Source organism: Sander lucioperca, chromosome 18, assembly GCF_008315115.2.
Source record: "Sander lucioperca isolate FBNREF2018 chromosome 18, SLUC_FBN_1.2, whole genome shotgun sequence".
Taxonomy (NCBI): Eukaryota; Metazoa; Chordata; class Actinopteri; order Perciformes; family Percidae; genus Sander; species Sander lucioperca.
Window position 1 is genome coordinate 21,719,958 of NC_050190.1, and position 25,725 is coordinate 21,745,682.

Sequence of the window (25,725 nt, forward strand, 5' to 3'; positions counted from 1 at the left end):
CCCCTGATTCACCTGTCTACCTGGGAGGTGCCTCTCTCCACCTGAGTGAGCACCTGAGTCTCTGTATGCAGGTCTTTGTGTGTGTGTGACCTTCCTTTTTTTCTACTTCTCTACATCCTAATTCCTCCCCTTGTTCTCTCCTTCCAGCATACAGCCTATTTCTGAGTGAATGTGTGTGTGTGAGAGGCAGAAAGACTGAGAGCGAGAAAAGGGAGTGTGAGATGGACCGAGAGAGATGATTTCAAGCATAATTCATTTCCACACAGATATCATGTAGCTGTTTCAGGATAATTAGAAGTCAGCTCGAAAGGACTAGAGAGGATTATTTCTTTATCATCATTCATTTAATTGGTTGAAAAAAAGAGAAGGTTTGCAACACTACACACTCAAGCTATAAGGAGTATTTACATAATTTGAAGCCTGTCAGACAACAGCAGAAACAACACCAATGGTACAAACCAAAGTGGAATTGGTACAACAGATATGCCTTTCACCTTTCGCAAATGAGGTGAAAAATATTGCTTCTCTCAATATTCGTGGCGTCTTTTATTATTATTATTATTTTTATTTTTATTTTTATTTTTTTTGCCATCAGGAGCCAAAATGCAACGTAATGTAATGTAATGGTGATGAAATGTGACAGGATTTTATTTAAAAAAGAAGACGTTGGGTTTCTTTTTCAAAACAGAGTCCTGCAAAAGCATGCCATAGCCTCAGCAAGATCGTAAATATCCTGTATTTGTATCTGTTGTATTAGTTCTAACTAGTTGGATGTCTTTACGTACAATGAGGCAAAAAAAACACAATTTGGCGAGGAGAACTTCATCCGGTTTATCAGTTTATTGCCAAGCTAAGCTAAGCTGTGGTGCAGAACGTGAAAATAATAAAGCTATAGACTCAACTTAAGCCCAGAACAGACCGTACATTTTACAGTACACAATTCTGTAGGTCAAGTGAGGCTTTAAACATGCTGATGATCTAACCGTGATTCTTTAATTACCCTTCCTTGAATATCTCACAATCACCATTTCTTGATAGTGTAGTATTCAGTAATACTCTTCTTCGTGACAATTCTTTGATAATATTACACACTGCACTGACTAATTTCCTCTTGTAACACCGTGTCTAGGACATCTTCCTGTTAGTAACTTCTTTCATTATCAACATCTTGCCATTGGTATCTTAAAGTATAAATGATAAATTGGAGAAAAACGTATTCCACATACTGTATTCCTTTACGTGTTAAAGCAAGACAGACAAAGTAGGTATTGGAGAGCACATTTTGGGAGATTTGGTTGAAGCAAATGTTTTAACAGATGAGAAAATTATCAAAGCTTTAAAAAAAAAATAGACTCACTCAGGGGTCACTGGTGGCAGCCCAAGCCCTAATCCAGTTTCTCCTAACCGTATAGTGTAACAATACACTGTGAGCTGGCATAGTCCGGTCCACCATACCAGACGTGAGAAAGCAGTGATCCAAAGTCCTAAGCTATACAAGCCATGGGAAAGCAGCAATCCTATCAACACACTAACACATAGGCACATAAACTTACAGACACACACTTTTTCTCACTTACACACAAACAGTATGATATGCCAGACTGCCAATTAGGGCAATAATGGCTGTGGGAAAAAAGTCTATACTCACACACACACACACACACGTACAGTAACTGAGACCTCTAAGCTCAAAGTTAATAGCACCCTAGTTGTTCAGTGCCAGAGACAGACCCTGTGGGGGGTGTATGGGTGATACTGACACTTAGGCTAATGCAACAAGAAGGACACAATTTCCTGACATACATTTAACGGGACAGTTTTTGTATGTATAAATCAATATTGGGGGTGATGTTGTATGGTTATGGGGTATTTGCACTAAAAATCTTTATCAAACCCCTCTTAAAAAAAAATAAAAAGAGACACCATCTGTCAATAACATAAGAACTACAACTCTTTTAACCTGCAAGTGAAGCACTAGGTTGGAGGAGGAGGGGGGGCATAATGCTATAGAGAATGGGTGGGGAAATGCAGGGAGAAAACAAACACAAGAAGCAAAGCACAGAAAATGAGAGATGGCAAGATGGAGTGGCAGAGGGACACAGATGGCAGCAAGGAGATGCAGAAAGGGAGGACGGAGACAGTGGTAGGGGGTGGAAGTTGACGCGGCGGATGTCTTCCTCCGGCTCCATCAGCAGAAGCCTGTTGGAGGGAAAGCGCAATAATGAGAACAGCTGCAGTGGATACACAGACAAACACAAAGGAAAACACACTCCTCCAGCCACTCGCTTCATCAGCAAATCCACATAAACACACTTTTACACACAAGCAAAAAGATACCATCACTCTTACCCTCACACTCGAAGGCTTGCAGCATGGTGGTGTAAGTAGGGCCCAGCCAAGAGGTGTAGCTACCCAGAACCCTCTGCAAGTGGTGGGTGGCATCATTGAAGAGCAGATCGGATTCGCCGTAGCCTGCTGAGCTGAACAGACGGAAGCCCTCCGTGGCGTTGCCAAAGGCATTCTGCAGGAAAGAGAAGGTGCGTGACAGGACTTAATGCATAAGGGCATGGATGTGCGTCAGCGTGCTCTGTGTACATGTGTATGTGTTTTTTTGGTTTGTGTGAGCGTGTAGCCAGGGGATCAGAATAGGACGTATCAGTCATCCTGGCCTCTCCCACACACACACAGTAAGGAAGAAGGATGACAGTTTAGCAGATACCTGCGCTCTGAGATGTGCTGATCCATAAACCAGACACCACAGAGATATGAGACAGAAATAAACACATATGCCTGGAGAATAACACACACACACTCGCACATGGCTGATGCAATTTCTGTCTGCACCCACCTGTAAACGTTCCAGGTACTTCCAGACGCGACACTTGTCCTCCATGCGCACCACCACAGCGTTAGTGGGGACAGCTGCCAGGTGGCATCGGTCAAACTCATCCAGACCCGCCTCGGTTCCATCTGGGCACAGCAGCTTCAGGTCCTCCAGCTCCAGATCCAGGGCCCAGGACTCCTGGTTCTTACCTAAGCAGCAGAGGAGAGAAGGTGTGTCAGATTTTATTTCAAATCCAGTCATTTTTCAAAGGAGAAACAACACAATATTCCACCTAAAAATGAAAATTTGACTAATAACTAATAAAGTATAAAAAATAAATTGACCACAAGCTATAAACCCCATCCCCCGACGTTGGCAGGCCTATCAAGCTTTGGATTTGTCCACACGCCGAACCACTGTGCATGGGGCTTTATTAAGAACAATTTTGTGTATGTCAAGAGTTGGTGTTGGTGTTATTCTTAGGATTCTCCAAATCCCAAAAAACAAAAAAAAAAGTGTAAGGAATGGATTACACAGTATGTTCGTAATCTTCTTATCTTACTTAAACTATTTTACTTAGCCGGGGATAAATTAGCACTAACAAATTACACTAGCTAGCTACAGTACAGCTTATTAAATCTGCCTGTGATGAGAATGTAGACTTTATATTTTGAATATTTCACATTTTAATTTTGAGACATTTGGTTGGCCGCCTAAGAATTTAAAAAGCACACAAAAACCCCATTTAGCCATACAAATAAAGGCAAAATGTAGACCACCTTGAAGCTACTTTCTCCCTTTCTAGAGAAACAGCACAAACCTCCTGTGTTTTCTTGGCCTCTGTTAATTGGTCTGACTCGGGACATTTCTGAACCATATGAGAAAGCATGCTTCGTTAAACAGCTCATTTTACAGTGTTTGTGGAGCCAGCGTTAAACTGCTTCTTCTACCAGCAGAGTCTGTGTAGCGTGACTTTGATAATGATCACCATTAATTTTGGATGTTGCCCAAAGCGGAGGAGCAGATGCAGCAAACAAAGAATTAGGGCATTTTCTAGCTGGACAAAATGTTTGATCCACTGTCTGTATTGATATCTGTTTCTCACTTATGTTCTCTTTTATTTAACTGTTATCTATCTGTCAGTTTGTCTATCTCTGTCTGACAAACACACATCATGTACCATATAAACTGTGCAATCTATTCGTTGTATTCTGGATTTCACACAAAGTAAAAGAAAATTGTGAAACACTGACATCCTGTGTCTTGACACAGACAAGCACTTTCTCTCTCTGCTGGCCCCAAATAACCTCATCAACACTCACCGTCCAAATTTTCAAAGATTGTTGTGTGTTTGACAAAGGCCACATCCCCGAGGTTCTCCGCCACACACCTGAAAGAAAAACATAAAACAAACGAATAATCAAATAATCAGACACATTTAATCTATAAATAGATGAATAAAGTGGAAATCAGCACACTTAGGAATGTGTTTTCTGTAACAGCATGACTCTGGAGACCATGAATAAATTCCCTCTGCTGCCTATTGTTACACTTCAAGATTTAATAACAGCACCTTGTTTTATTCTCATCTCAAACACACTTAACTGCTACGCCACAGACCGTTTTACTGAGCAAAACCACACTGAGTAATATATATGTGTATCAAATAATTTTCACATGCAGGCATTGAGTGAAACTCACTCAGGTCATTCCTCATTCATCAATGTGTTATTACCATCATCACTATATTAGCTTTTTTTCCCCACAACTGATTAGCTCAGCAACTAAACAGATCAACTGCTCCTGAGTGTATCCAAAACAAAGCGTAAGCTCAAAGGGGACCGTGCCTTTGCTGTGGCAGCTCCTGAACTGTGGAACAATCTGCCTCTGCCCATTAGACAGGCCTCTTCACTGGCTGTTTTTACATCCCTCCTTATAAACCCACCTCTTCTCCTTGGCCTATGACAGCTGTTTTCTCATGTTTTATGTCTCTTAATTTGTATTTTATGCCAGTGTGAGTTTTGTATTTTATGCCTTTTATTTATTCTTCTGAACAGCACTTTGGTCAACTTTGTTTGTTAAGTGCTCTATAAATAAAGTTTGATTGATTGAGAACAGGGCGCTTTCATTACTAGGTTGCCTTAATGGAGACAGCAGGCTGTACTAGATATAAAGTAGGGTACACAGAGGCAGAAGTTGTAACAACTACTTCACCTCTGGGTGCCATTAGCATATTATTTCCCCATGTTATTAGTGTCAGTGTTGTACCTCAGCGCCCCTGCCTCTCCGTAGTGCCTCTCTCTGTGGTTGTTGGCACAGATGTGTCTGTCGTTGTCGTCTCCTATACAGGCCTCGCACAGGTTCTTGGGGTTGATGCCTCTCGGGTCATGCTGGGCGTCCTTGACACCCGGCACACAGCTGTAACCAAAGAAGTTGCCGATGGCTGGTGAAAAAGACAAATAACTAGTTAGAAGAAGTATAGGAAAGGTTAAAGTAGGATAATTAATTTTAATTAAAAAGCCATTCCTCCAATTAGCCACTACAAGTGTACTCTCAACAAGAAGGGTTAAACTAAAGTTAACCCTTCGAGCCAAAAAACGTTGAAGTGATTAATCAATATATACAAAATTATTTTGGAACAATTTTGATAATTGATTAAAAAACAAACGTTTTTTTAAGTTTCAGCTGCTAACTTTTGTTATGTGTTTTGTTGGTTTGGATTGCACCTTCGCTTTAGGAAATTGTAACTGCAACTTTACCCATTTTATATACCAAATTTTATTTTGAAAAATAAATTGGCAGCTTTATTGATAATGAATTAGTTAGGGTCTTCAAATTTCAATTGGTAATAATCTGTTGGATTTTTTTAACGATTAATGTAATTGATAATTGTCTTATAAGGTGTTTTTACTTTGTCTTATTTTGTAGCGTTGTATCTAGTGTTAACTGGCACATCAATAATGCTGTTTTTTTCCTGCATGCTTCCATATAAAGAACATAAGAACCAGACTGGAAATAACACTGTAAGGTAGCTGCACATTTTTAAAAGTAATTTGACATATATATTTGACGTATTTATTTCCTTTTTCTTTTTGTCAACGAATAACGGTAATTTCTCAAAACTTTTGAATACTGCTACCCTGCAGCTCTCAGCCCCAAACACATTTGTTCCTACTGAGGATGTAAAACTTTAAAAATGGGTTGCAAACACTAATAAAACTCGAGTAATGTTGCTGTATTACTGTAACATTCAGCTGACCATTTTCGGATGCAGATTAATACATATTTGGTAGCAAGACTCAAAATAAACTACAGTGCTGATGTTTATCATGTCAAAGGAACATGTCACCCAGTGCAACACTGTGGTTTGGCATTTATGTGCTTTAAATTGTTTCTGAACAAGAATGGAGCTCTGTGGCAAAGAGAATTAAGATATATAATTTAAATACAAAGACAATATTTGTTAAGTGGGATCAATTCATTGTTGGTTTCAAGGGATTTGTTGACAATAAGAAAACTAGAATACATATTGCTGGCCTTATGCTTCAAAAGATATTTATCTTCTCTATCTTTCTTCCTTCTCCCCCTCTTGAGGAAACTACGATCTTCCAATATGTCTTTCTCTTCATCGTTACACCCCCCCACACACCCGCACATACATACATACATACATATATACACACACACACACACACACACTCCCATTTACAGAGACAGATGCACTGTTCTCTAACTGACTCGTCTCCTCTTACCTCCAGTCTCCTTTATCCCTGCACTCTTCGTTCCACATCACTACTTCATCCTTCCTCCCTCTGAACCTCTCATATAGCTTCCACACATCAACACACACAGACAGAGACACACAGACACACAGACACAAAGACACACACACACACACACACACACACACACACACACACACACACACACACACACACACACACACACACACACACACACACACACACACATATTTACAGAGACAGATGCACTGTTCTCTAACTGACTCTTCTACTCCTACCTCCAGTCTCCATCCCTACACACACACACACACACACACACACACACACACACACACACACACACACACTTATACATCCCCTCACCTTTCCTGCCTCAATCTGCCCCTATTCCCGTGCCGCTCTGTCTCACCTTTGGGGAAGTTGCACTGCTCCCCTATGCTGATCTGGGAAGTGTTGACCAGGTAGCCAATAGGAACAGTCCACCCCACTGTGGTGCGTATTCCGGGGTGACAGGAGCTGCGCTCGTGCATCTCCAGCAGGGAAAGGTCTGAGGAGGAGCGACGTGCCATCGCCACCACGTAGTAGCTCAAACCATCTGGAGGGAGGGTTTGGAAGAAAAAAACAGCAGGGAGGGAAAGCAAGTGGGAATAATTTGTCAGATCAGGGGAACATGGGGGGAAAAGTAAGAAAATGTTTAATAAAGGTACAAGACACAAATAATAATATTGTGTCCACACACTGTATATGTGGCTCTTGCAACCTGAACATACTTATTTGGGTATAACCATGTTCAGTGACTTACATTAGTTAATCTGCTGAGGCTTCAGTGCTTTCCTTTATTACCTGCTGTAAAGGTCAAACCTGTGACTTACCTACTCCGTTGTGGGACTCTCCTGCAGCCAGCTCGAGGCCGTGGCAGAAGCCAGCAGCATAGATGTCATCTGCAAATATGGAGGCAGCATCTGCTGTCCCATTCTGACAAAAACACATTTATTTTGTTAATGTCAAATGACAAAAGGATGCTCGGTTATTCCAAATTGTCTGACAACAAATACAGAAGCTGCTTGTTTTGTTTGTTCAATGCAGCTGAAACATTTCACATGACATGTATCTGAATTTGAGTAATTAATGAAGGTGAAAATAGTCATAGTTAATATACTGCAAACTGGTCAATCCTCTTTCCCACCCCTTTTTCTTCAGGTACCTTGATTTTGTTTATACAGTCTCTGGTGTTCAGGCCACGGACACATAGCAAACTTCCTCTTATATTCTGAGCTGTGGCGTTCCCGGCCAAATCCAGACACTTCTGCTCTTCAGCGTCCGACAATACACACCAGGATACTGAACAAAACAGTGGGAAAGAGTTGCAAATTAAGTGAAAATTAAATGCTGGAGAACATATAATGCACCTGCAAATGTTTCATAACTACACCCCAAACTGCACTTTCTGAATCATGTAAAACATCACTTTAAACAGGCACCTAAGTTATAGTTAATGACAAGTCTATTAAAAAAAATGTAATCTACAAATAGTCTTAAATTGACGTTCTTTTGTACCTGTCGTTTTTTTATTGGAGACACAGCTGACATACAGAAGAGGCAGAAGGAGGAGGAAAGCTACAGGCAGTCTTCTCTCTAGACGCTCCATGTCGGCTCTGGTAGGCAACCTGCTTGGGACAATCTCTCTAATACAACAGAGATGAGGAGCAGGTGGATTTCATTGGGGCAAAAAAAATCACTCAGCTACCCCCTCCTTCTCTTGTAACCTGGTCCTGAGACAGAAAGAGAGAAACAGGGGGTGAGAGGGTAAAAGGTGGGAGAATAAGGCAGGTAGGCTGGATATAGAAAGAAGAAAACATTACATTATTCCTCTATCCCCTCCTCTTAAAAGTCAAAGTCCTCAGTGTATAATCCTTCCTCCATCTCATGATAGCAGTATAGCGTTTCCTCCTCCAATTATCCACTGAGACTTATCCCCAGTGGAGAGGATAGTATTAGACACACGTAGGCTCGGAGCAGTTCAGGTCACCTGGCACAGAGTGTTGACCCAGGGTCTTTGATTAAAAAAGCTTCGGACAATGTGTCTCTGTGCTGGAGCCGTGCTCGTGGAGAATAGATACTGGCTGGGTCTTGCTCCAACTCACTGGAGACTAAAGCCCCAGGTAAGCAAGAACAAACAGCACTGGCTATTGTTCGCAGCCACAGGACCCAGTGGAGGGAATACATATCTGCTACTTGATACATTTCTCCTTTTTCTCTCTTTAGACACACATACTCACTCACACACACACACACACACACAGAGGTAAAGTTTGTTGAACAAAATTAACTTCTTTGAAATCTTCTGGACCTTCTTTTAGTTGCAGTGTTATGCAATGACAGATCTGCATGATTGCTTGGGAGTTAAAGGGTCATCTTAGTTTTCATGAAGTTTTTTAGAGAAGGAGAGCTCTTTTTTGGGGGGGGGGGTGGTATTTGATCCTCAGCATGCATGGGTGAACCGACAAGGAAGCACACAGGTCAAATAGTATATGGCTATAGCATAATGAAATACAGTGGGAGCAAACAGGGGTGTTTAACCACCCAAATAACACTTCTTGTCTCACAATCAATTTTGTTTAGTAGATGAGGATCTGAAAACCAGCCTCACTCCATAAATATATGGCATTTGCTGTGTGAAACAGCACCACTGCTGGTTTCCCCTAAAAATAAACGTTTAATTTCACAAAAGTGCATTCATTTCTTATGATATTAGTGTTTGTTCCAGATATGGTGGCCTGCCTCCACTATTACTGTAAACACTGCAGGAAATCCTGATATGTATTTTTTCTTTCTGTGTTTCTTCATAGCACATAATAATTTAACATATTTTATACGTATTCACTGCTATATATTGCTATCTAATCAAGTCTGGGTTAGTTATCTATTCTTAAAAGGAGGTGAAGCCTTTATCTGTCATGCAAATAGTGATCCTTGACCTCATGTGGTCTGTCACTCAGAATAAACGGGCAGTGTCTCATATGACAAAACACGCTGATTGATGATTCATAGAGAATAAAGCATTGATCTAAATTTAGCTAAAACTTCCAACTTTCTATGTAGCTGTCTCAATGAATGACAGTGACTGTGATGTTAGACACGGATGTTGTCAAATAAATATAACCAAACAGAAATTCATGTACATTCCACATTTAAGTAAGCATGCAAACAGACAAAAAACAAGAGTGTAGTTCATTAGTGGAAATTAGTACACTAATTAAAATGATCAACAAGCCCATCACGTTGAGAAAGTGACCAATGATATACGTTTTAACACTATCAGTATTCATTAGTAGTTATTAAACTCATGTCTTGTATGGGGAGACTAAATATGTATTGACATACCAGGAATTGTTCCTGGATCCTATAATCAGCCTTGTTTCCAAATCCTTGTGGGGCTGTAGCCTACTGTATAAGTGTTAGATTGCCAAGTGAATGCTCACCCACACAGACTGGACTTTGAGTTAAAATTACAATACTCCATGGCTTCTCCCTAATATTCCCTGAAGCTGATATGGTTATCTGAGTCGAAGTTTGACAGTCTGATATGTCTGATAGTGGTACTGAAATCCTAGTCATACAACAATGTATCTAGAAGTATTTAAATGTTGTAGTAGTCATATATGCAGGGTTCAAAATTAACTTTTCGGTCCACCAGCCGAATGGCTAGTGAATGTTCACATTTGACAAGCCACTCTATAGATTACCATTGCTTTTTTTGGCTGGTGAGTGAATCAAATCTACCAGCCACTTGCATACTTTACCAGCATTTGACTGGTAGATGGTGCTAATTCTGAACCCTGCATATATGTCATTGACAGTGTGAACATTGTTTTACATTATTTAGGTATGAGTCATGAATCTGAGTCTTTGCTGCATTTTTTACTCTCCCTGCACATTAATGATCTTACTATTCATTGAATTCGTTTTATATTTAACTTTTTATTTAACTTAATATTTAACTGAAACTGAAGGATGAGTACCAACTAACTAGACATAAGCAATGAAGCAAAGTAAATCGTTCCTAATGGATTGTCATATAAAGACCGTGGTAAAGTTGGTTTTATATTGGACATTGGATATTCCACACATTCGAAAAATCTATAATGCGGCTTGCCATTTTGACCGATTCATGTCAAACCACTTTTGGTGAACTCAGCTAACCCCCCTACACATAACACAAAGCTTCTTTTTAAAAAAAACAAAAACATCCATTGATTTTTTAAATATTTTTTAATGTAAAATAATGCTATAAATCTATTATGTGGCCTGACCTTTTGACCGATTCATGTCAAACCACTGTTGGTGAACTCAGCTAACTCCCCTACACATAACACAAAGATTTTTTTTTTTTTTTTTTAAAAAACATCCTTTGATTTTTTAAATATTTTTTTATGTAAAAAATACTATAAATCTATTATGCAGCTTGCCCTTTTGACCAATCAATGGCAATATACTTCTGATGAACTCAGCGAACCCCCCTACACATTGCACAAAGCTTCTTTTCTCAAAAAACCCTTCCTTTAATTTTATAGAATTTTTATTAGACAAAAATTGCGCAAATTACGCACAAACAAATTTGTGTAGGTAACTATGAAAACACCAACTTTGACATATCTCAACCAAAATAAATGCTACCAACACAAAACTTTAGATCCTAGTTTGCCATGACCCTCTGGGGGTCCCCCACACATTTTAAGAAGATTGGCCATTAAGGGGCGCTGTAGCCAACGTAGACCAGTTTCGGCCCTTCTACTCAATCAATGTTAATGGGATATTTGCAACGGCAACGTACCACAGACCTTGCGGCTCACACATGTCAATATTTACTGACGTTTTCCTCCTCACCGTTACGCTTTGGGTCCCACTTTCGCGCGCTCCCCGGGTCGTCGGGGGCTACTCACGACCCTGTCATAACTGCTTGCAGTTATAGTTATTTATTGTTTTTCACACAGTGTACATTGAAACAATTCTTCTGGAACATGTACCATTCCGGTTGCTAGAGTGCAGAGATCTTGGAACCATCTTCTGCATGAGTCAAATTGGGTCTACAAAGATAAAATAAATAAATAAATAAATAAAAAAATCAAAGGATGTTTTTTTGAGAAAAGAAGCTTTGTGCAATGTGTAGGGGAGTTAGCTGAGTTCACCAAAAGTGGTTTGACATGAATAGGTCAAAAGGTCAGGCCGCATAATAGATTTATAGCATTTTTTTACATTAAAAAATATTTTAAAAATCAATGGATGTTTTTTAAAAAAAAAAAAAAAAAAGCTTTGTGTTATGTGTAGGGGGGTTAGCTGAGTTCATCAACAGTGGTTTGACATGAATCGGTCAAAAGGTCAGGCCGCATAATAGATTTATAGCATTTTTTTACAATAAAAAATATTTAAAAAAAATTAAAGGATGGGTTTTTTGAGAAAAGAAGCTTTGTGTTATGTGTAGGGGGGTTAGCTGAGTTCATCAGAAGTGGTTTGACATGAATCGGTCAAAATGGCAAGCCGCATAATAGATTTTTCGAATGTGTCTAATATCCAATGTCCAATATAAAACTAACTTTACCACGGTCATATAAAGCTCATGTATTGCTATATATGTAGCCTAATAAATCACTGATGTTATGGTTATTTTAGCCTACAACGATGGATGTATTATAGACCCTACAACCATGGATGTATTAGATAACCTGTTGGAGGACTCCACTGTCCCACAATGCATCTCGATGATAATGTTTTGGAGACGTCATGTGTAGCTGGAAGGGAAGACAGCCAGTGGGTGGGCTGGGCTGTGGTCCTGCTTTCTGCTTCTTGCATCGCAAACAACGCTAATACGATTATTTAAACCTATTATAGGGATACAAAAACATCACAGAATGAGTTAGAGGCCGCATTTCGTGTGTGCCAGGTATGTGGATGTTTTTTATCGCTCTGTTTTGAGGGTCCTCGCCCAGCTGCCAGGCTGCGCCTTGTGCTTTGCAGCTAGCTTAGCTTGCAGGGCTAACAGCAGCAGCGGGCAGCCGTCTGTCTGACTGGCGCCTCCGAAGCGCCTGCGGACGGCCAATAAAACCGCTTGTTAATGGCCTGTTGCTTCAGCAAACAACCAAGCCCACAGTCCGTGAGGTTTACAAAGGGGAATTGCTGATAGCTTTGCTTGGTCGTATGCTTTACGTCAAAACCAGAGGCTGTGACATTGACATTTAAGATGTTACCGTGATAGCGAAATTTTTTATTATTATGCTAACGTTAGTTGTTGCCAATGCTACACTCATTGTTAACTTGCAGAGGAACGGCTCCAATAGAGCAAATGTTACATTAAAGCCATTAGTTAAAATTAGCTTGTTAACCAACAACTAACTAACCAAGCACGTGAATATACTATGTTAGGGTAAAGACATTTAATTATTTTAACTTAAGTGTAATTTTATTCCAGGTGGTTCTAAAATGGCTGCAGTTTATTCCATAATCAGTCATGTGTTTTAAATAAAGATTTGACAAAGACAAACAGAGGACTATTAGCATTCAGCCATTATAATTTCTTGCCTCCTTACTGTATGAATCCTTGGCAGGGCTCTTTAGAAAACATCCTTTTTGCAAGAGTGTACTCATTTAAACTGTCTCTGGATCCTCTTTCTTCCCTCTGTCAGTGCACTGAAACATGGGTCCTTGCAGTGTCCACGTCCTTCTGCTGCTGTTGCTGCAGGCCCTGCAGACATCAGCCGAGGGCTCAGGTATTGTCCTCAATTGTCTCTCCACATTATGTTTTACTGGTTTCCGGCTGATCTCATCTGCTGTTTTTGCTGTGCACTCAAACTCTCATGAGCAACTACGTATATGGCTGGCAGCTGTTTATCTTTAGTGAGAACTGTTATAAAAAGGGCAGCCATTACCCATCTCTATGGTTGAAATGTATAGACTTCAGAGCTAAGTTCAGGTTTAAGATGCATTCAGACTTTGTGGCATTTTTTTGACCACGTAGGTTATACCAGTGGTGTAGTCTATGCAGTATACCCACTAAGAAAGCTCCAGGATTTCTATATACCCACTTAAAAATGCCCAATGACCCACAACAACATACTTTCCATTATATTTTTGATATATTTTGAATTGTCATTTGTGGGGGTTTTTTTCTTCACATAAATCGCTTCGCTAAATAAAGGTATTTCCACCGTAAATTGGTGCATAAAAGTGTATCCGAATGGAGGAAATTAAGTCGCTGATGCTCAAAACTTCCCTTGGGGAGGACACCCAGACCCCCCACTATGATATGACCCTCCTCCCCCAAAGGCAGATTCTGGCCAATATACAGTACAGTATACCCAGTACAATACATTAGACTACACCACTACACACTATTGGGTTATATGTAATAAGTACAAGTGTCACAATTGCCATGTATTCCACCATTTGGCAATTTCCACTGCAAAGCTCTGGACATGCAAGGTCACAAAAACACCTAGAAAAACGTGTTAATGTATGCACCTGCAGTCTTGTGTTAGGTGGGGCGGAGTGTTAAGGCACTTACTCTAGAAGGCCTCTCCTTGTTCTGCTGTGGCAGAATCCCATCCTCCTGGTGACGGAGTGCCCATTGCAGCTCGTCTGTCTTTTAGTTGACAGTTATGTTTTGCCAGATGGGCAGCTTGCGAGTTTGGGCCAGAGTGAGAAAGTTGGTGAGACAGATGTCTTTCTGTTGGCTTGCTGCCTTAAATATTCAACATTGTTTATGTGTTTCCATGCACTGCGAAACAGCATGAGTTTATGCTGAACTCATATCATCTCTTCCACAGATGGACAGTTGGTGTGTCTGTGTGATAGCCCGAAATGCCTCCAAGCTACCCAGTGCCATGGTACCCGATGCTTCTCCTCTGTCAAAGTTGGCAAAGGTGGTAGCGGGGTGGTATTTGAGCGTGGCTGCCTGGAGGGGTTGGAGAAAATCAGTTTGCATTGCTCCACAGCTCCAGCCTTCCACCATGCCATTTTCTGCTGCTCCCAAGACATGTGCAACAGCAACACCACCAGGAGTTCGCTGATGTCTCTGCTTCCAACAGGTTGATATAATTTTAGCAAGGAAGTGAATTGTCAAATAGACAAATCATGTTCTGTAGGTGACTATTAGATAATCTGACAAAAGAAAAGACATGTTGGTATCTAATCCACTCTATACATGTTTCTTTTCTACTCTTGCTCACAGCTCCAGAAGGTGAGCCAGTTCGCTATCATGTGGTGACCGTAGCTCTCTTTGTACTTGGTCCAGTGGTGGTTCTGGCTCTGCTGTCTGTAGTGTCAGTTTTGGCCTGCAGGAGGCTCCATCATGGCCGTCTGCAGAGGCTGCAGGAATTTGACACCGAGCAGGGAGCCATAGACGGCCTCATCACTTCCAATGTGGGAGACAGCACTTTAGCGGTAAGAATAAGAGCGGTTCTTGTTGAAACAATGAAAAGAGTTTGGCATCAGAGTAAACAGAGATTCCATCTCACATGTTCTTCTCACTCCTAGCTTTAACAGTATGTGCATCTGTATTGGTAAGGTACTTTCAGGGTATCTACAAGTCATGGTGAAGGATTTCATTGATCTAAATGTAATGCCTTTAGAGGTGCAACGATGAATCGATTAATCGATTAGTTGTCAACTATTAAATTAATCGCCAACTATTTTGATAATCGATTAATCGTTTGAGTCATTTTTTTATTAAAAACAAATCACGATTTCTCTGATTCCAGCTTGTTAAATGTGAATATCTTCTAGTTTCTTCTCTACTTTGTGACAGTAAACTGAATATCTTTGAGTTTTGGACAAAACGAGACATTTGAGGACGTCCTCTTAGGCTTTGGGAAACACTGATCCACATTTTTCACCATGTTTTGACATTTTTATAGATCAAACGATTAATCGAGAAAATAATCAACAGATGAATTGACTATGAAAATAATCGTTAGTTGCAGCCCTAATTGCCTTAAATGGTGCTAAGTTAAACATTGCTTGTTTCAAATTCACTTTTGAAAAGGTTTTATGGTTCTCTATGGATACATTGAATTCATTCAAATATGATAGAAACATGATTTTCTGTGAATACAATCTGTCATATTGTTGTATTTTTATTGGCATTCACAAGGTGTATAAAACCTTCTAATTAGTGAAACTTGCAGGCACCCTGATTTCACCCCAACATTAAAGTGGTTTGGTCATAACCATTTCCACAATTGTTTCCTTCTGTCTGAGCCTTAATTAGGTCCCAAATGTCTGTAGTGCAAGTAAAGGATGTTGAGTAACCTACACACTCAAAATCATAACTTATTGTAAATAGACAATGTTTTCCATCCTAGCTAATCTGATATCCGTGTCCATCTTTAGGACCTGTTGGACCACTCGTGTACATCAGGCAGTGGTTCAGGTCTTCCCTTCCTCGTCCAGAGAACTGTGGCCAGACAGATCAGCCTGATGGAGTGTGTAGGTACGTAACACACCACTGTCCACAGGCCATCTGCAAGTTGGATTCAGATCTCTTTGATTTGAAACTGATTTGATCAATTGGAGCCTTCCGCAGGTAATTCATGTCATAACCAGCAGAATATTAATATAAAATATGACATACTAAACAAAAAAAATCCACAAGTAGCCTACAGTACAGATTAGCTTACTTGCACAGAAAGCAGTTTGTTGTCATTAGTGTCAGTAATCCTTGCGTCTGCTCAGTTTCAGTTTGCAGTTTATACCAGTGTTTTGGATGATTGTAAAAGCTATTCTAACCCGTATATCGATAGAGATCTGACAGTGATGTCCAGCTGATGATGTGAGGGCAACAATAATATGAGGTCACATCATTTTTCACTTGCTAAGCAACTGTCAAAACACAAGTCATGTCATTCTTTTCATTGTTTGTGTTGTTTTGTTTAAAACCATAACACTTGTCTTAGGTTGATGATGAAAAGTTTTCTCATTATCATGGCAACTTATCAAGCATTCAAATGAAAGTATGTAGATCACATGCCTTGAGATCCCGTTTTGTACCATGCAGTTCAGTTTGTACCAGTTTGGAATTAGAAAAATGTGGCTTAGTGCTGTCAATGTGGAAACATCAGATCTGTTTCAGACAAATTGGCTCCATCGGCTGCAGTGGGAATCTAGCCATAAAATGATATGAAAATACCCTGAAAGCACTTTTCAAATTTCTTAATGCATACAACGTCTTTAGATTTCTCCTTTTCTCATCTCCTTTTTCCAGGCAAAGGAAGGTATGGAGAGGTGTGGCGGGGCCAGTGGCAGGGGGAGAACGTAGCTGTAAAAATCTTCTCCTCGAGAGATGAGAAGTCCTGGTTCAGAGAGACGGAGATCTACAATACTGTGCTGCTAAGACATGAAAACATACTGGGTGAGTCTGTTACACACAAACATGTTAGACCATTGTAAAGGGGGAACAGGCTGATTGAGAAAAAAAAACATTTTTGTCATTGTAAAAGATGTGATTTCGCCCATTGTCTTCACTGCATTCAATCCTGTCAGAGATTATGGTTTTAGCAGTGTTACCAAGAACATAGATGTGACATATCTTGACTTAATGGTTTTAATGTTTAGCAGTTTGGATTGCCTTGTAGAAAAATGTGTTTAGTTAGAATCTCTTTTGTTTGTTTTCAAGCTGAATGCACGTGGCAGGGGTGTTTTCCACTTAGCTTGTCTTTTTTAATCTCAGCTTCCTTTAACATTCTCGTGTTTTAACTCCTTTATGTTTCAAAGCAGTTACACATAGAGGTGAACACAATCAAATAGGCAACACCTATACAATATAATATAATGCAATCCAGCATAATAGCAACTAAATAAATAAGAAAGTAATACACGTTTTGATGATGTTTTAAATCTCATATGTCGTGTCTGTCTGCCGCCCCCGTCTCTCCTCCCAGGTTTCATGGCGTCAGACATGACTTCTCGCAACTCCAGCACCCAGCTGTGGCTCATCACCCATTACTATGAGAACGGTTCACTTTACGACTACTTGCAACGAGTTGCTGTGGAGACGTCAGAGGGCTTGGCGATGGCGGCATCGATAGCGTGTGGCCTGGTGCACCTGCACACAGAGATCTTCGGCACTGAGGGGAAACCGGCCATCGCACACCGGGATCTGAAGAGCAAAAACATCCTGGTCACAAAGGAGCTGCGCTGCTGCATCGCAGACCTGGGTCAGTCCGTTGTTCATTATTTTACTTTTATCTACTTCGACTACTATTAATCTGTTAGTCTTTTTTTTTTTTTTTTTTTTTTTTTTAAATATATATATAGACCTTTCATGTTAGAGATCCTTGTCCAGCACTTCATGCTTCAGACAAACCAACCTACTTGTTGCTGTCTGCTACTGAAGATGTTTGAGTAGCAATAACAGGACAATATGTTTACTTTTTTTATGCCATTACTAATCATTAGTAAACAGACATTTTACACAGATATATTTGATCATAGAAAGATTGGTATATTTCAGGTGTCTTATTGTTATGTTTAATGATTCACATCAAAATACTTTATGTTAATCAAACAAATGTGCCGAGTGCATCTCTTTCTGAGCATTTTTTTAATGTTTGGAAATTATCATTGTGTACATTGGGTTGCAGTCTTCTCTTCTTTTATTGGTCTTTTGCACAGTCTCTATATCTGTCCATCTTTTACCTGGTGGGTATTCATGCCAGAATTTCTATGTCAGCACAGATCTTTTTTTAAGTCCTGCTACTGTATGTACTGTAAATACTGTATTTAACTGCATGTTACAGGGCTGGCTGTGACCCACTCCCAGGCAGACAACCTGCTGGATGTTGGCAACAATCCGAAGGTTGGCACCAAGCGTTACATGGCACCTGAAGTACTGGACGAGACCATTCAGACAGACTGCTTTGATGCATATAAGAGGGTGGACATCTGGGCCTTTGGGTTGGTGCTGTGGGAGATAGCAAGACGCACATACAGCAATGGTGAGTGGCATGCATTGGTGCATTTTTAGGACTGTGACATAATAAACAATCGCCTCTAATTTATTATATTCCTATGTACGATTGTAAGTTCAAATTGGCTTCAGGCACTGCTGTTAGGAGGGAGCATTTACCACTGGTTCATCCTATTGCTGCTGTTACTTGCACTCATTTCTATCATCTCAATTTGACTTTCCAGGTATCGTTGAGGAGTACAAGCCTCCGTTCTACGATCAGGTGCCAAATGACCCCAGCTTCGAGGACATGAGGAAGGTGGTGTGTGTAGAGCAGCAGAGGCCTTTCATTCCTAATCGTTGGTTCTCTGATCCTGTAAGTATTAGTTTTTTTTTTAATTATACTGTGTTGAATCAACTAGTGCAGTCCCCGTTAAAAATGCTTGGCCTGTGGTATTGCTGCTTGTAGTTTTCTCCAGAACCATGTACCCCAAAATAACTTACAGAAGGCCCCATAGCAACACAACTGTATGTTAATGACTTACTGGTTATGTTGGGGATTCAGGTTTTACTCACAAAATACAACAATTAAAATATGATGCATTATTGTTCATTAAACTATCCAGCATTATATTAGAGTTGAAAGCTCCACCTTAAAAAAATAAGAGGTCAATTTAAGGACATTGTTCTGATAATGCCTCTTTTTAACTCTTAACTTATAGTAACCGTTTTAAATCAGGACTAGTTTGCACACATTAGCTTAGAGGGCTAACTTGCCTTGTTTACTTTATTAGATTCCTTCCTATGAGACTGTCCCCGATGTCGGACAAACAATACCCAACCCTAATACTATGACATTTTCCATGGCATACAGTACCATGACATTTTTTATGATGCACTATAATATTTTTTCTGGCATTTTATACCATGACGTTTTTCATGACATTTTTATGACATATTATACTATGACGTTTTTTTTATGACATTTTATGGCATACTATACTATATTTGGTTACACTTTACTTAAAGGTATCTACATAGAGTTACATGACACTGTCATGAAAATGACAAACAAGTCATAAACGTTTATGACATTATGCTTCTTTTAGTAAGTGTTCTGATATACTTCACTATGACATTTTTATGACATACTATACTATGATGTTTCTTTACATACTTTGTACTTTTGTTTCTTTTTTCTGACATTTTTCTCATATACTATACTATGACGTTTGTTTTCTTTCTTTTAATTTTTTTGACATATTAAAATATTGATGTTTGTTTCTGACATTTTTATGGCAAACTGTACTATGACGGTTTTTTCTGACATACTATACTATGACAATTTATTTTCTGACAAAATGGTATGACAGTTTTTATGGCATACTATACTAGGACTTTTTATGGCAATTTTATTGGCAGAAGCCAAACAAGTTGGGAACCATTGCTTTAAGAGACATGACTAATTTCATCCCCACATCAGTGTGTTTCCTAAAATGTCAAGATGTCAGTGCTGATCTCACAACTGTAAATTTCTAGGCAAAAGGCAAAAGAGATTGGTACCAATGCAAGTGAGATAGCCATAATCCGCTAGTTCCCAGAATGCCCTTATACATCTAAAAGCTTTTGCAGTCACATTGATCGCAAAGTTTCCTCTCACTGTGCGTGTATCACTGCAGGACTCTCCTTTTATTTCCCTATCCTCTTTATCCTCTGTTTCTCCCCCCCCTCTCTCTCTCTCTCTCTCAGACTCTCTCTGCTCTGGTGAAACTGATGAAGGAGTGTTGGTACCAGAACCCCTCTGCAAGGCTGACAGCACTGCGCATCAAGAAAACTCTGGACAAGATTCACAGCTCTCTGGAGAAGGGCAAAGAGTCGTGAAGCCTCAGAGGCCACTGCCTGATGTCAGGGATCGGCTTAGAGAAGAGCCCAGTGATTGTGAAACGAGAGGATGATAAGGGGACGGACAGAGAGACCGGAGGAAAGAGTTGTTCAAGTGTCATGCAGCCTCATCCTTCTCTCGCTCTGTCATTTTCTCTGTGGTTGCCTTCCACCGACATCCCTCTCTCAGACGTTCGGACCTGTCCTGTCTGAATAAGCCAGCCTTTGTTACAGGACACAAACCAGTTGCCATTGTGCCCGCACTGACCTAAACTGTAGACTGTTACTGAGTGTGAAGCACATGGATGGCATATTGTAGTACTCTATAACAATGCTTTAACACCCATGTAAGACTGCCACACACACACACGCACGCACTGAGTGTCTCTTACAATTCATTTTCTGATCCCCAGGCAGTGTTTTTGGCATGTTGCCGTGTCATTCTGCTCAGAGACAATCAGAAGTGTTTTACTCACTTAGCTTTATTAGAACATGCCAACTATTCTACAAAGACACACACTACAGACCACACAAATGTTCACTTACAAAAGGAAAAGAGCCAAAAGAATCTATTTGTTTTGAAACTAAAAATAGTATGATATTTATTAAGTCTCCATTGCTACCAAACTACTGAGGATATGTAAGACTGATTGTGCGTGAAATGGACTGTATACATATATAGGCATTTACTCTCCTGGACTTTCTGTCCCCATATTGTTATTAATGGAGCTAGAAAGCAAAAAGTTGTTAAGCAATAGAGGGAAAAGGTAGGGAATTGTTCTTGCTAAGCTTGTTTGTTGAATGGAATAAATCAGGATAAAATACTACAGATATACAATTATCCTGGTGATTCCTTAAGGAGGCACGCAGTAAGTACCTGCCAAAAGGCATTAGTCTGTATCTTATAATAAGAATATAATCCTCTCTGTCTGGCACACTTCATAAACTCGCTGTGGCTCTTCTGTGCAAGAAGAGAGAAATAAAGGACTTTTTTTGTTAGAGCTGACATTTTTTAAGATATTGGAGGTAAAGTTGTTTTATTTAGCGAGGTGGGCTTCCGTTAACTCCCATCTTCCATCATGCCACACTGTACAAGTTGCCTAAATAACAAGAAAAACACTCTGTATTCATTTGGAAACTGTTTTATTCAAGATTAATTTTAAACGGATAACGTTGCCTAAATGTTCACCAATGCTGGGTTTGTTTTAGAAAAAGATTTTGCTTTGTCTTTTTTATATGTAATAAAACATTAACTGCACTCTTGCCTAATGATTAGTCAGACTGTTTTTAATTTATATACTTTATTCCTCTTGGTGAAATTGAAGTTTTTCCACTCCCTTGGTACACACACAGGCCGGAAATACACACGTGCACAAAAAGGACCTATAGACATGCAGTATTGTTGTGGAGAGATGGAGCTGCCAATGCCAGGCGCTCCGAGCAGTTAGGGGTTCATTGCCTTGCTCCAGGGAACCTCAGCATTGCCTAGGAGATGAACTGGCACCTCTTCAGCTACCAGTCCACACTCCAATGAGTTTAAAAAAGATATAAACTCAGTTGCCAGTTTATTAGGTTCACCTAGCTAAAATTAATGCTAAGGACAACAGTCCTTCAGCAAGGTTAAAATGTTCAGTATTTGTTGAAACTGTTTTAGAGAAATGTTGATATAACATCATCTTATAACTTTAAGGTCATTTGGTTGTACTGAAAGGTACATGGTGGTAGACTAAAAAGCCTCTGTATAATGCAAAATACAGTTCATCCGCACAACAAAGTATGTCATAGAAAATGTTATATAAAGTCATAGTATAAGCACGTCGTAAAAAATATCTGAAAAAAGTCATTGTATGGTAAATAGTCTGCATTTATATAGTGCCTTTCTACCTGACTGGACAAAGCGCTTTACAATTTGCCTCGCATTCGCCCTTTAACACACATTCATACACCTACAGTGGTGGAGCTGCCATGCAAGGCGCTGGCCTGCCCAACAAGAGCAACTTGAGGTTCAGGGTCTTGCTCAAGAACACTTCGACAACCGTCAACCTTATGGTTAAAGGATGACGCGCTGCCTCCTGAGCCACAGCCGCAACAGTATAGTAAATTATAAAAAGTCATAGTATAACATGTCACCAAAAGTGATAAAAAAGTCATAGTAAAGCATGGCAAAAATAGTCATAGTATAGTATGTCGAAAAAAGTGATAAAAAGTCATAGTATAACATGTAGAAAAAAGTCATAGTATAGCATGTCGAAAAACTCATAGTATAGCATGTCGAAAAAAGTGATAAGAAAGTCATAGTATAGTATGTCGACAAAAGTGATAAAAAAGTCATAGTATACCATGTCAAAAAAGTGATTAAAAAAATGATTAAAAAAAAGTATAGTATAGTATGTTGAAAAAAGTCATAGTGTAGTATGCAGCAAAAAGTTATAAAAAGTCATATTATGTTGAATAAAGTCATAGAAAAGTCATAGTATACCATGTCGAAAAAAGTGAAAAGAGTCATTGTATACCATGTTGAAAAAAGTGAAGAGTCATAGTGTAGTATGCAGCAAAAAAGTCATAGTATATTATGTTGAATGAAGTCATTAAAAAGTCATAGTATAGTATGCTTCAAAAAGTCATTGTATAGTATGTCGACAAAAGTGATAAAAAAGTCATAGTATACAATGTCAAAAAAGTGATTTAAAAAAAAAGTCATAGAATAGTATGTTGGAAAAAGTGATAAAAAGTCATAGTGTAGTATGCAGCAAAAAAGTATAAAAAGTCATATAATATTGAATAAAGTCATAGAAAAGTCATAGTCTACCATGTCGACAAAAGTCATAGTGTAGTATGCAGCAAAAAAGTGATAAAAAAAGTCATAGTATAGCATGTCGAAAAAAGTCATAGTATAGTATGTCGAAAAAAATTGTTGAAAAGTCATAGTATAGCATGTCGAAAAAAGTCATAGTATAGTATGTCGAAAACAATGATTAAAAAGTCATAGTATAGCATGTCAAAAAAATTTATAAAAAAAGTCATGGTATAGTATGTCCACAAAGTCATAGTATAGTATGTTGAAAAGAGTGATTAAAAAGTCATAGTGTAGCATGCAGCAATAAGTTTAAAAAAAAGTCATATTATGTTGAATAAAGTCATATAAAAGTCATAGTATACCATGTTGAAAAAAGTGAAAAAAGTCATAGTGTAGTATTTCGAAAAAAGTGATAAAAAAGTCATAGTATAGCATGTCGAAAAAAGTCATAGTATAGCATATCGACAAAAGTGATAAAAAAGTCAGAGTATAGTATGCTGCAAAAAGTCATAGTATATTATGTCAAATAAAATCATAAAAAGTCATAGTATAGCATGTCAAAAAAATTGATAAAAAAGTCATAGTATACCATGTCAAAAAAGTGATTAAAAAAATGATTAAAAAAAAGTATAGTATAGTATGTTGAAAAAAGTGATAAAAAGTCATAGTGTAGTATGCAGCAAAAAGTTATAAAAAGTCATATTATGTTGAATAAAGTCATAGAAAAGTCATAGTATACCATGTCGAAAAAAGTGAAGAGTCATTGTATACCATGTTGAAAAAAGTGAAGAGTCATAGTGTAGTATTTCGAAAAAAAGTCATAGTTTAGTATGCTGCAAAAAGTCATAGTATATTATGTTGAATGAAGTCATTAAAAAGTCATAGTATAGTATGCTTCAAAAAGTCATTGTATAGTATGTCGACAAAAGTGATAAAAAAGTCATAGTATACAATGTCAAAAAAGTGATTAAAAAAAAAGTCATAGAATAGTATGTTGGAAAAAGTGATAAAAAGTCATAGTGTAGTATGCAGCAAAAAAGTATAAAAAGTCATATAATATTGAATAAAGTCATAGAAAAGTCATAGTCTACCATGTCGAAAAAAAGTCATAGTGTAGTATTTCGAAAAAAGTGATAAAAAAAGTCATAGTATAGCATGTCGAAAAAAGTCATAGTATAGTATGTCGAAAAAAATTGTTGAAAAGTCATAGTATAGCATGTCAAAAAAATTTATAAAAAAAGTCATGGTATAGTATGTCCACAAAGTCATAGTATAGTATGTTGAAAAGAGTGATTAAAAAGTCATAGTGTAGCATGCAGCAATAAGTTTAAAAAAAGTCATATTATGTTGAATAAAGTCATATAAAAGTCATAGTATACCATGTTGAAAAAAGTGAAAAAAGTCATAGTGTAGTATTTCGAAAAAAGTGATAAAAAAGTCATAGTATAGCATGTCGAAAAAAGTCATAGTATAGCATATCGACAAAAGTGATAAAGTCAGAGTATAGTATGCTGCAAAAAGTCATAGTATATTATGTCAAATAAAATCATAAAAAGTCATAGTATATAGCATGTCGAAAAAATTGATAAAAAAGTCATAGTATAGTATGCCGCAAAAAGTCATAAAAAGTCATAGTATAGTATGCCGCAAAGAGTCATATAAAAGTAATAGTATAGCATGTAAAACTAAGTGATAAAAAAGTCATAGTATAGCATGTCAAAAAAGTCATAGTATAGTATGTCATAAAAAATGTAATAAAAAAGTCATAGTATACTATGTTGCAGAAAGACATTATATAGAATGAGAAAAAAAACATACTATAGTATGTCGAAAAAAGTGATTAAAAAGTCATAGTACAGCATGTCAAAAAAAGTGATAAAAAAGTCACAGTATAGCATGTCGAAACAGTCATAGTATAGTATGTCCACAAAGTCATAGTATAGTATGTCGAAAAAAACGTCATAAAAAAGTCACATATAGCATGTCCACAAAGTCATAGTATAGTATGTTGAAAAAAAGTGATAAAAAAGTCATAGTATAGCATGTCAAAAATGTCATAGTACAGTAATTTCAAAAAAGTCATAGTATAGTATGTCGAAAAAGTCATAGTATAGTATGTCGAAAAAAGTCATAGTATAGTATGTCGAAAAAAGTCATAGTATAGCATGTTGAAAAAAACGTCATAAAAAAGTCACATATAGCATGTCGACAAAGTCATAGTATAGTATGTTGAAAAAAAGTGATAAAAAAGTCATAGTATAGCATGACGAAAAGATTATAGCACAATGTGTCAAAAAAGTCATAGTATAGCATGTCGAAAAAGTCATAGTATAGTATGTCGAAAAAGTCATAGTATAGCATGTCGAAAAAGTCATAGTATAGTATGACAAAAAAAGTCATCGTATAGTATGTCGAAAAAGTCATAGTATAGCATGTCAAAAAAGTCATTAGTATAGTATGTCAAAAAAATCATAGTATAGTATGTCGAAAAAGTCATAGTATAGTATGTCAAAAAAGTCATAGTATAGCATGTCGAACAAAG

The 25,725-nt window shown here is 38.3% G+C and overlaps 2 protein-coding genes across 2 annotated transcripts; one reads left to right on the top strand and one right to left on the bottom strand.

Moving 5' to 3' along the window:
* Positions 1-242: 242 nt before the first annotated feature.
* On the bottom strand, positions 243-8,261 carry LOC116057551 (otolith matrix protein). The gene is made up of 9 exons (XM_031310061.2): positions 8,125-8,261; positions 7,772-7,908; positions 7,440-7,542; positions 6,977-7,162; positions 5,093-5,267; positions 4,147-4,214; positions 2,849-3,033; positions 2,350-2,521; positions 243-2,199 (listed from the first exon to the last, which is right to left on the bottom strand). Exons 1-9 carry the CDS (start codon positions 8,213-8,215, stop codon positions 2,189-2,191), a joined length of 1,128 nt encoding a protein of 375 aa, XP_031165921.1. The 5' UTR covers positions 8,216-8,261; the 3' UTR covers positions 243-2,188.
* Positions 8,262-12,328: 4,067 nt separating this feature from the next.
* Positions 12,329-21,655, top strand: acvr1l (activin A receptor, type 1 like). Its single transcript, XM_031310060.2, has 10 exons — positions 12,329-12,508; positions 13,248-13,331; positions 14,388-14,648; positions 14,792-15,003; positions 15,952-16,051; positions 16,823-16,969; positions 17,499-17,774; positions 18,357-18,554; positions 18,751-18,881; positions 20,255-21,655. Exons 2-10 carry the CDS (start codon positions 13,259-13,261, stop codon positions 20,384-20,386), a joined length of 1,530 nt encoding a protein of 509 aa, XP_031165920.1. The 5' UTR covers positions 12,329-12,508; positions 13,248-13,258; the 3' UTR covers positions 20,387-21,655.
* Positions 21,656-25,725: the final 4,070 nt, after the last annotated feature.

Excerpts from the sequence above, each read along its gene's own strand:
- acvr1l (XM_031310060.2), top strand. The coding sequence starts at position 13,259 with ATGGGTCCTTGCAGTGTCCACGTCCTTCTGCTGCTGTTGCTGCAGGCC. Across the intron at positions 13,332-14,387 it reads GACATCAGCCGAGGGCTCAG|ATGGACAGTTGGTGTGTCTG; the intron begins GTATTGTCCTCA and ends TCTCTTCCACAG. Across the intron at positions 18,555-18,750 it reads AAGACGCACATACAGCAATG|GTATCGTTGAGGAGTACAAG; the intron begins GTGAGTGGCATG and ends TTGACTTTCCAG.
- LOC116057551 (XM_031310061.2), bottom strand. The coding sequence starts at position 8,215 with ATGGAGCGTCTAGAGAGAAGACTGCCTGTAGCTTTCCTCCTCCTTCTG. Across the intron at positions 7,909-8,124 it reads CTCCAATAAAAAAACGACAG|TATCCTGGTGTGTATTGTCG; the intron begins GTACAAAAGAAC and ends TGTTTTGTTCAG. Across the intron at positions 7,163-7,439 it reads AGAGTCCCACAACGGAGTAG|ATGGTTTGAGCTACTACGTG; the intron begins GTAAGTCACAGG and ends CCCTCCCTCCAG.